We start from the raw sequence: 12,105 nt of genomic DNA on the forward strand, positions 1-12,105 counted from the left end.
AAGCTATTGCTTGAACGTGCAATGACTTACAAAAAATTTGTCAGACAATTTTATATATTACAAAAAAATAATTTAAAAATTTAGATATTAAGGGTCCGTTTGGATAGAGCTTATTGCTGAAAATTGAAAACTGAAAATACTGTACCAAAATAATTTCTAAATGTGTGAATAGTACCGTGAGACTCATTTTTAATAAAAAAAATTCTGTAAAGTGAAGTTTGTGGGTCCCGTGAACAGTACACGGGACCCATAGATGTGCTGAAAAGTCAGCAAATGCGGTTACTGTTTATGCACAGTAGCATGAACAGTAGCCGCTGTCCCCCCTGACCCGTGCATCAGCAGAAAAAAAAAAAAAAAAAAAAAACGCAGAATCGTGGACGCTGGCCACTGTATCCAAACTCAGCCTAAGACTTCTGAAAGACCGAAAAATATTAAAGAAAAATTATTAACGTTTGAATTTAAGTTTAGGTTGGACTTGTTAGAGAGATAGAGTTTCACTGTTGACACCCCAATTTGCAACCCACATTTAACTTCATATGGAGGGTAAAAGGGTAATTTCACCTTGAAAATATGCATCTTGATTCTGGTCACTAGATCCTTAATCTCATTTCACAAAAATGATCTTGATGTTGTAACGATCAAATCGACTGGTCATAAGCCCTAATCGGACTATCAGATTGGAAGTTATCATCAAATTAAGTTTTAATGGCCGAGATGCACTATCAAAAATTAAGTCCGACTATATGTGATTATGAACAATTGATTCCAATTAGTTGTAATTATAATTAATTTGAGATTAATAATGTGTCATAATTTGATTGGTTAGGACTACATTTTATGGTAAGGTTGCACAAACTTAATTAATTAGATAATAAAACATTAATTATTCAATGAGTAATTTGTGCAATTATCTTTTAATTAAGGTAAATTTGGAACTAATTAAGTCTGAAATGGAAGCGATTGGAGCCTATTAATATTAATTGGAAACTAATTTGGGACCTATTAATGTTAATTGTCCTGAAATTGTTTTCTAACAAATAACTTCTGCACACCATTTCATTGATATATCTCAGAATATTTTGAATCTGTGAATGAGGTTAATTATCCTAAAAACTAGACATCTGTGGCTTCAATTTGAGCACAAGAACAAGACAATTCCAATAAGAATTGAGTAAGATATGATTTTTTGAAGTCAACTCTACAGACTGTTATAGTAGCTATGAGAAAACCGAATTTTGCTTGCTCCTCACTCCCACCAATCTCTACATTTAATGTACCAGATTTCTCTAAAGGCTAAAATAAGTGTAGGGTCATGATTCTTTGTCAACTTTCATTAAATGACCTTCCGTTCATATTTTCTTTACCACTACTCTATAAACCCCCATCTCATCTATTCCAAAAAACACAAAAAACCCCTTCTCTTCTCTTCTCTTCTCTTGAGTTCTAGTGAAGTTAAGTAGTCTTGTCATATCTTGGTGTTCCTGAGACTCAAGGTATTGAGTGAGATCCATTCTCCCTCTCCTAGCTCTTCTTTTCCTCCACTCTTAGGACCTCCATCAAGAATCTCCTCCTCCACCATATGGATCTTGCATGAAGGTATAATCTCATTCCCTAACTTTTTTTTATATTGCCATGATGTGAATTTAAGATTAAAGCATGATAGTAATTATTTAAATTCCCTTGAATATGTTTGAATGTTTTTAATTGTTCTTATGTGTTCTTCACATATTCTTGGTTGTTCATCACATGATCATGCATAACACTAGTTTTAATCTTAAATCTACCTCAAAAATATGAAAAAACATGTTTGTTTCATAATTTTTTCAAATTCTTGAATTTAGAATATCACCATCCACTAGAATTTATTTTTCGATCCAATTGAAATACTTAATAAATTGAATTAGAGTTTATCACATGTACACACATTAAATTCAACATGCAAATTGATTGATAGTATATTGGATGATGTGATATGATTGTTAATCACCATAGTCTAGAAGACATGTTTCACTGGACAAGGTGGGTACCGAACACCTTTCTACCTTGTAACATAGTCTCCGAGCTTAGATCAAGGGTTGATAGATCTGAAGGAAAAATTCTGGTTTTGTATTTCATACAAAACCCACAGCGGAAGCAACGAACTAGGATCTATTTCATTCATGATTGATAACGTGCACAATGTAAATTTCAGAATTTAAGAACAAGATAGCGTACCTTGGTGTGGAGAAATTCAAAACAAAGATTAGAAGCACTTGGGAACACTTTTAATCTTCACTCCAATTCCACTTTACGCCCAAGATGTGTGGTTTCTCAATCAGTTTTCAAAGGGAGAATGAAAGTGTGTCTCACACTCTCTCACACACCGTTTCTTTTTCTTTTCTAATCTCTTCTAATAAAAATTATGTATGTTTCTCCCTTTATAACTAACTGATTATCTAATTGGGTTGGCCTATTGGGCCTTTCCAATTGGGTTTTAGTGTGTGGCTTGGAGTGAGACCAAAAGGGACCAATAAGACACTAGCTCCAATGGGCCTTGGGCTTTTCCGTCAATTCTTGACAAGTCCAAAGTTACCATTAATTATATTTAATACCACTATATAAATATAATTGCACTCTAGGCCTTATTAATAAATTATATCCCAAGACTTTATTATACACGTAACCCCTTCATAAAATATTCGTAGTAACACAAAGTCATAAATGTAGACTGCCACTTTGTAAATTACTACATCTTATCCTTGAGTACCCGGTTTAATTCTTTAAAGTTATTCATTATATATTTATGAAATCCAATTTCATAAATATATACTTTAGTAATTTCTTACTAAAGTGGTTAGGTCTAACTCTCTGAATAACTGAAACCATTAAACTTATCTCAAGAGAATATTTTATATCTCTATCAAGAGACTATGAATTCCATCTTGAGAATATATGTTCTATCAACACTAAATGTGGCTGCCCAACATACTGAGGTTTTGATCGTCACTTCAGATCTCACTCCTGATATATCAAAGCAACCTACACTTCATGATCAGGTCCATTATTCTCTCAGGATTAAGAGTTCATGCAAATAGAAGTCGTGAGATTTATTATTCATTTGACAGTCGTTAGAAGAATAATAAATCTCACAGCGGTCCTGTCTGTTCAATATGTTTTAACTCTTAAAACATATCAACATATCAACTAGAAGTTTCCACTTCCATGATCAAGACAAATCATCTTAGTTGACATGTTATAGTCTTCGCAGATGAAATGTCCAATTTCATCACCGACTATGAACTATAAATTCTGAGTTTACAAAGAACTTATGATTTATATCTTCTGTGACTTTTACATAAATCACATACAATGCATCTCATGGACTATATGATAATGTCTCATATTCATGTTACCATTATTTTAGATAATAATAAAATAACTTTATCAATCACAATATTAAGTCATACATCATGTCATACATAAAGTCATACATAATATCATACATAGCATCATACAATAGGATTTAAGGGCACAAATCCTAACAAGATCAATGTTTATCATTGTAATTTTCAATTTCTAGATTGTAATTAGGAAACAAAGCCATGCACTTCATCTTAGATTGCATCTAGGACCAAAGCCATGTAATTTCCTATGATCAATGTAAATTCATTTGCAAATCAATAAAATGAGGAATTTTTCAATTTTGGTTTTCTTATTTATTCCAATAATTAAATAAGTGGCGACTCCATTGTAAAACCCTTAATCTAAAGAAGATAATATAATCAGTCGAACTTCCATTTTGAGAGGCAACAACACGACTCCACTCATTCATGTGGGTTTGGACCAACACACCACAAAAAAAGGGCTGGGGCGTGGTCTCTCACATTCACTCCTTGTTAAGTTGGGATTAAACGAAAATAATTTTGTTTAAAAAAATGATGAGTTTGAGTTTAAGTTGGACTTGTCAGAGAGATAGAGTTTCATTCCTTGTTAAGTTTGAACTAAATAAAAATAATTTTGTTTTAAAAAAAATGATGAGTTTGAGTTTAATTTGGATTTGTTAGAGAAATAAAGTTTCACTTATTATTAAGTTTGGATTAAATAAAAATAATTTTATTTAAATAAAATGATAATTTTATTTAAATATTTTGCTGACGTGAAAAATTGTGGGAATTTCAGAAGTTTCAGTTTTGTTTTTTTAAAAAAAAAGATAAGTTTGAGTTTAAGTTGGACTTGTTAAAGAAATAAAGTTTCACTCTTTGTTGAGTTTAGACTAAATAAAAATAATTTTATTTAAATATTACGCTGACGTGGAAAATTGTGGGAGGTTTAGAGGTTTCGGTTTTATATATAATATATATATATATAGATTTATTTAAATAAAATAATAATTTTATTTAAATATTGTGCTGATGTAGAAAATTGTGGGAGTTTCAGAAGTTTCGGTTATATATATATATATATATATATATATATATATATATATATATATATATATATATATATATAATATAAGACCTTAATTTTTGTAACTAAGCCCAAAGTAAGAAAAGGAGTAAGCCCAAAAAGCCCAATACAATGAATTTGTAGAGAGTGGGTTAGAAAACTAGGTTTTAATGAGATTAGACAATGATCATAGTGAGAAAAAAATGGCAATAGAATAAAGATGAAATGATTTTATCTAAAGAAAATCACCTTCAGACACAATTCGAGGAAGTTGATTCTTATATCTGATTCTTTTGGGACTGATTACAAATATTGTTCTTCACTCTAAAGTGTTTTTCTCTTTCTTTTTCTCCGATCTCCTTCCTTCATGGTCCTCTCACTCTTTTATACTATCTTTCTTCTTTTATCTCTATCCTTCACGCGTAAATCAGATTGCTGGTCTTTATCCTTATCCCATTAGCACCTTCCTAAAGCCTTATGGAGTAGTTGTAATGCTGAAAACTACTGTTCAGATATCATTTCTTCATTAATGGGGTCAGAGAGTTAGCTACAGAGCATTCAATGCGGTGGTAATAGTTTTCTCTTAGATATTTCATTGCTTTCTTTTGTCTTGTGCTCTCGCAATGTATATCCTTATCAATAGAATCTCCTAGAACGTTGCTCCTGGATAGCCGTCCGTACCTTCTGACCTTTACTTCGCTCAGCCGAGGAGGCATCCCTCCTTGGACCCCCTTCTCGGATCATCATAATTAGACCTCTTTCTTTATTCATCAACGCCGACTTGCATGATAGTGTTTACTCATCCTCGGACAATTAGGCGTCTTCGGACTGGGCCCCCGACTCAATATATACTACTGGGCCAATCCTCCCTACATAATGCAATATATATATATATATATATATATATATAATTTACACTTGATAAATTGTATAAATATTGACAATTTTTTTTTTTGGAATTTTCAACTTGTTTTTAATAAATAGTATTTAGGCATTAGAAAAGTATAGAAATAAACAATAATTAAAAAGCTAAGGATCTTAATTAAAATTACAAAATCATAAAGTGTAAGCACTAAAACCCTTATTTGTTTATAAGAAAACCAAACTACATTAATCTTAACTTGTTTCATCTTAATATATTAATTGATTAAAAAATTAATATTTAGAATAAGATTGTGAGTCCATGTGTCATTATAGGAGAAGGTTTATGACTCTTACACATTTTTTTCAACTTTAGGGGACCATGGGAGGACTCTCTCTTTAGTAATTTCATCGTTAAGATATAAGATATGAAATTTATTGGATATTTAAAAAAAAAAAAATTGCCTCCAGTAGATCCACCATTGCTTTAAGCCATCATGGGCATGCCCTTCTGAGGCTAAGAAATTTCACGATTATCATTGTGGAACTCTGGGCCTTGAGGGATGGGCTCACCCTATGCAATCAGATGCAGATTCAATCCCTCATTGTTGAACTCGATGCTTATGTTATTGTTAATACGCTTTGTGCCCATAACAGTTGCTCAAGATCCTTATCTCCTTTGCTTGATGATTGTAGGAACCTCCTCAGCAGAATCCCCCATCACAGGATCCAGCACTGCTTCCGTGAAGTTAACCGGTGTGCTGATGCCCTTGCGAGAATGGTTGCTGATATGGATGTTGATTTTATTTCTTTTGATGCTCCCCCTGCTTGTATTTTGGACCATATTAGGCTTGATGCCGTAGGTACTTTGTATTGTAGGCGCTGCACTAGCAGCTCCATTCAGCTTTAGTTTCTTTATAATATTTCCAGTTTACCCAAAAAAATAAAGAAGAAATTTCACGAGTATCAAGAGAACTTCATACTTAATAGTTCTTGAACGTTTTTTGTGACAACTTTGAGTTCATTCGTAAACAGTTACTTCACCATTCTCTTTTGCCCCAATGAGCTTGTTTAGGTGAAGACTAGTTTACATACATATATTGTTTATAGGAAGGTCACACTATCTCCACCTGCTCACTCATCCGGGCCTCCTAGACAAAATGGACATATTCCTATTTGGCTCTAAGTGATCCAACTCTAGCACTGATTACCTTTATTACTCATTTTGTTGGATTAATGTAGCACCTATGATTGTCTCCTTTAGTCCTTTGCAGTTGAGGCCTATTCAAACCTTTGCCTTAGCCAACTTCAACTCCTATTGCCAACACCTCCATTGAAGCTTCTTCTTCCATCAAACCTGCATTCTCAGTAGCTGATGAACTAGAGACACTCCTCAATCGGGTCTCATTCCATTCTCAAGGTGCATTCTCTTCTACCCTCTAAATTACTAAACTTGGTTTGAACTTTGAACTCTTATTTTTCTTACAACGGATTTTGTAAGCTCTAGGCATTTCCTCCTTAACATCACATCCTATCTACTGCGATAATAGGAGTGCAATTTAAATTGTCACACAATGAAATCTTCCATGAATGAACCCAATCACATGGAGATCAATTGTCACTATTTGTTTTAGGGGCACCTTGCAATTGAATCTATTTCATTTTATGATCAGGTGGCTAACATCTTTACCAACTTTCAAACATTTGGCCGCTTGTATTGAAACTCAAATTGGTCTTTCATGGTGTCTAGATTCAATGTTTTAGTACGACTGTGTGCACTACACCTATACCTTGCACTAAAATTGTACTTTGTACCATTAAACGTTGGTCATTAGGCATATATAAAGAGGCTCTTTCTATACATCTTAGATGTGTAATTAAAGTAATATAATATGTTCGTCTTTTCATCTAGAAATTTTTTTATTTTTATTTTTTTTTTAATACTTGTTTGCTAAGTAAGGTCATGAATATTAAGTGTGCTTCGAATTTTAGTTTTTTTTTTCCATGCAATCTACATACTAAAGCACACTTTTGACCCTTAAAGACTAGAATTATTTTTATTTTGGACCTTCTTGTTTGATTTCGTTTCATATTGGCCATCCCATCTACCTTTGTGAGTAAATTAGTGTTAAGTGCCAAATAGATGCTTAATAATCTGGCCATTAATTAACTGTTAGATTAATAACAAGTTAAGATGGATAGCATGGTCTCAATATAAAAACGGAATTAAATATAGAGGGTTAAAATGAAAATTTTAAAACGTAAAAGACAAAATAAAAACAGTACCGAATTTCAAAGACCAAAAATGTATTTTAATCAAATCTTCATGAAAGATTTTCTAGTTAACATGCAAGAGAAAAGGGGTTTTCTAGTTAATCAAATCTACATTGTTGCACCCGTTAGTATTATAGATTTAAAAGGAATTACTATGCCCCTAAAATGTACGGATTAATTAAAAATTATATATAAAAAAAAATTTAAATTTTATACAAAATAAAAAAATATTTTACTAATATCACCCAAATTATCTTAATAATTTGTTAGTCACTTGAAATTTTAATATAATTTTCACTTAGAGTAAATTAATTGTCTTAATAATTAATTAATGAATTACATGAAAAAAATATGTTAATTTTACATGTAATAAATAGATATATTGAGCCATTTGATATAAGAACGACATGTAGTATTCAAGTTTTACTTTATTAGAACACAATACTATGATGTATAGTCAAAATAAATTTTAAATTTTTTGTACTAGAATTTTAGTTGAAGAAAAATTTTATATTTGTTTGAAAATTAGATAATAGAGTTTTATCTAGAGTAAATTATCCTAACAATCAATAAGCCACTTGATAACATTGATATGACGAGAGAAACTCTGAAACGCTCTGAAGAGGAGGAAGATGCACTAGCACGTAGCACAAAAAAATTCAAAGAAAGTCACGCAGATGCCAATGGTAGGGAGGGAAACCCATTTAACACTACAATTAGCTATAGAGATAAACTGATTGGGGAGATCCCAGGGGCTTTCGAACAAGCTTTTGGTCTTTCCAATGATATGGACGAAGATGCGCAGTCCGATTCAGAAGCTGGGGATGGTACAGAAGGGAACATGGTGGTGTGCCTGTCTAGGGAAGAAAAAACTCGCATCAGGGCGGTTTGGAGGAAGGCACTGATTATCAAAGCCTTTGGGAGGAGAGTGGGGTACAATTTCTTATACCCAAAAATCCGAAGCTTGTGGAATCCTTGTGGAAAGATGGACTGTATTGATCTGGGTGCAGATTATTTTTTAATCAAGTTTGACCTTGAGGAAGATGTGGATAGAGTGCTCAAAGGAGGGCCATGGTTCATTGGTCAACAATTCCTAGCTATCAGACAATGGGAACCGGATTTTCGTGCATCCACAGCCACGTTCTCATCTGTTGCGGTATGGGTGCGTTTACCTGAATTGCCCATTGAATATTATGACCACGCTATTCTTAGGAAAATTGGGATAGCGATTGGCCCTGTGCTTCGTATTGATGCGCACACGGCGAGTGGAATCAGAGGACGTTTTGCTCGCCTATGCGTACAAGTCAATTTGGATAAGCCTTTGGCCAAGACGGTTACCATTGGCAAACTAAAACAAACTATTTTATATGAAGGGATCAACTCACTCTGCTTCTCCTGTGGTAGGATTGGACACAGGAAAGAGGATTGTCCATACACCATTAGAGAGACACACAAGGAAGCACCTATAGGCCAGGACGATTCTCATATGACACATAAAGAGAATAATGAATCTAGCAGTGAAGTGGGTAAAGTGGATGAAAGCACTGAAGGATTTGGTGAGTGGATGGTGGTTACAAGAAGAAAGCCGATGAACAAGGCTAAGGCGAGTCACACAACTCAGCCAACTCAGGAAATGAGTCAAGAGTCTGAAACTTCACAGGGGCACATGAGTAAAAGGGCCCCTAGACAAGATGAGCAGAGCAGAAAAGAAGGAAAAAGGAAAGTCCCATCCCCGCCAACTCCAGGGTCTCATAGAACTGCTGATAAGACAGCAAAGTCATTTCCAAGAAAAGACGGAACGAAGCTTGACCAAAAAAATTTGAAAATGCGCGCTAATACAACCAAACAGACAAAGAATTTGGTTCAAACCCAACGTAACGAGGTGGGGCCGAGTAGTCAAAGTCCTGTGTTCTCTTTTGGAGTTAACCCACTAAAAGGCCTTTCGGTAGGCCCAAGCCCATCTCCTATAGTTTTTTCTAGCACGACTAGTCTACCAGCTAAGACCCCAGCGCTTAAAACTAAGACAAAAGCTGCTGTTGCTCTGGGAAATCAAAATAATGGCGACCAAAAACTATTGGGCAATCTTCTATCAAGGCAAAGTCATTCCGATTGGGGAAGAAACGATCAAGTGGATCAGACAGGACCCGACGGAGGTGTGGGGATGGTTCGACTCGGAGTTGATGAGCGCTTGGAAGAACATGTTCCCTCTCACGGAGGTGAGCAAGAGGCTGGGTTATCTTCTAATGAAGGACGAAGCGTGGGTACTCTCTCCGAACCCATGGTGGAGGTTTCTCTCGGACCGACCAGCGATCCAAATCCCTCTACAGGTCAGCTCGGAATCATCTGCAACAAGATTAAATGTGCACCCTTCGAAAAACTTGCTCTCAGAGGCAGAGTTGGCGTGGACTCAATCGGAGATATCAGTGAGGAAATTTCTCCAGGAAAAACCAGTGGAGTGCGCGATGTGGGGCAACCTTCACCAAGTGAAACTACTTCAATTTGCGGAGCCAGAGATAAAGGTAACCATTTTTATCAAAGTGACCCAAGAAAGGATGGGGATTACCAAGCACTCAGTCTCTCTGGTCAGGGGAGAGGTGATAGCAAAGAGGGAGCTGATGGAAGCATGGAGGTGGAGGGACACAGAGGATAGCTCCTCTCTGTCCCATTTTGATGCCGCTACACACCCATTTCCTATTATGAATGTGTTAATCTGGAATTGCAGAGGTGCTATAAAACCTCTTTTTAGGAAAACAGTGATGGATTTGGTTGACTGGCACAATCCCATTGTCATGGTTATTACGAAACAAAGTGAGTGGAGTGAGGGCGATGAAATTATTGAGACACTTCCTTTTGATGGTGCGGTGGTCAGCGACACTATTGGCTTTGCTGGTGGAATCTGGCTTTTGTGGCGTTCAGATTTGGTGCAAGTGGAGGAGCTGGCGTCCACAGAGCAAGAAATTCATGCTATTGTCCGGGTAAGATCTCAAAACTTTAGCTGGCTTATTAGTGCTATTTATGCTAGTCCTAGATTCGAAGAAAGATGCATTCTCTGGGAAAACCTTAAAATGTTGGCTGATATTCATGATCTTCCTTGGGCCCTTATGGGCGACTTTAATGAAGTTTTAACCGAGGAGGAAAAATCTGGTGGAAATTCTATTAGCCAGAGGAGAGTCAGAGCAATTCAAGAATGTATGGACACTTGCCACATGATAGACCTTGGGTTTTCTGGCCCAAAGTTTACTTGGACTAACAAACGGGGTTTAGATGATTTGATTCAATGTAGGTTGGACAGATGTTGGGCCAATCCAGCTTGGAAGGCCTTTTTTGTTGAAGCTAATGTCACACATCTGGCTAGAGTAAATTCTGATCATTGCCCCTTGCTACTTAGTTTGAAGCCTGTTGAGAGTGAACTTCAAAATAGGCCTTTCAGATTTCAGTCAATATGGCTCAGCCACAGTGATTTTCCAAACATTGTAAGAGATGCTTGGGAGGGACAAGGGGTTAGACTGGCTGATGCCACATCTGATTTTGTGAATAAAGCAAAAATCTGGAATAGGGAAGTCTTTGGAAATGTTTTTGCTAAGAAGAAAAGAATTATGGCGAGATTGGGGGGAATTCAGAAAGCTTTGGCCAACAGACCTTGCAACTTCCTTCTCAACTTGCAAAATCAGCTTTCTGATGAGTATAACATTATCCTACAGCTTGAGGAGGAGCTATGGGCAATGAAGGCCAGGACAAATTGGATTATTAATGGTGAGCGTAACACTTCTTTCTTTCATCTCTCAACCATGGTGAGAAGGAGTAAAAATAGGATTACTTGCATTAAAAATGTGCATGGGGAGTGGGTTCATGATGTTGGAGAGGTGAAGAGGATTTTTGTTGAATTTTATCACAAATTGTATCAATCTGAACAAGTTTTTAGCCCTCTAAACCCAGATTGGGAAGCTGATTGGTGTGTGCCCCTGGCTGAGGATGAAACCTTTGCTCTAGCCCAACCCCCTTCTGATGCCGAGATATGGGATGCCCTTAAGTCCATGAAACCTTTTAAAGCACCTGGTTTTGATGGGCTTCATGCTTGTGGTTTCTACCAAAAGGTTCGCTCTTGGTGGGAGATTAAATCGAGAAGGAAGTGAAGGAAATCTTTACAACGAGAAAATTCCGGAATATCTCGATCAAACTTTAATAGCCCTTCTACCAAAGCAGATTGGCCACGAGTTGGTGAGTCAGCATAGACCCGTTAGTCTTTGTACCACCATGTACATAAGATTGTAACTAAGATTACGGGTCCTAAGATTAAAACCCCTTCTCCCTTCTGCGATCTCTCCCTACCAATCACCTTCCTGGGCGGTAGGAGAGGCTCGACAATGTCATTATTGCTCGGGAACTTATCCATTCCCTTAAAAATAGAAGAGGGAGGGAGGGGTTCATGGTGGTTAAAATAGACCTCGAAAAGGCGTATGACGGTTGGAGTGGAGTTTCATAAAAATGGTTTTGGAGCATTTTTGGTTTCCCTTCAAATATCGTTAACCGATAATGAGTTGTGTA

At 35.9% G+C, this 12,105-nt stretch overlaps 1 protein-coding gene across 1 annotated transcript; it reads left to right on the plus strand.

Moving 5' to 3' along the window:
• Positions 1-10,316: 10,316 nt before the first annotated feature.
• On the plus strand, positions 10,317-11,693 carry LOC142629095 (uncharacterized). Its single transcript, XM_075803083.1, has one exon. The coding sequence runs from the start codon at positions 10,317-10,319 to the stop codon at positions 11,691-11,693; it is 1,377 nt and encodes a 458-aa protein (XP_075659198.1).
• The last annotated feature ends 412 nt before the right edge of the window (positions 11,694-12,105 follow it).

This window comes from Castanea sativa, chromosome 3, assembly GCF_040712315.1.
Source record: "Castanea sativa cultivar Marrone di Chiusa Pesio chromosome 3, ASM4071231v1".
Lineage (NCBI taxonomy): Eukaryota > Viridiplantae > Streptophyta > Magnoliopsida > Fagales > Fagaceae > Castanea > Castanea sativa.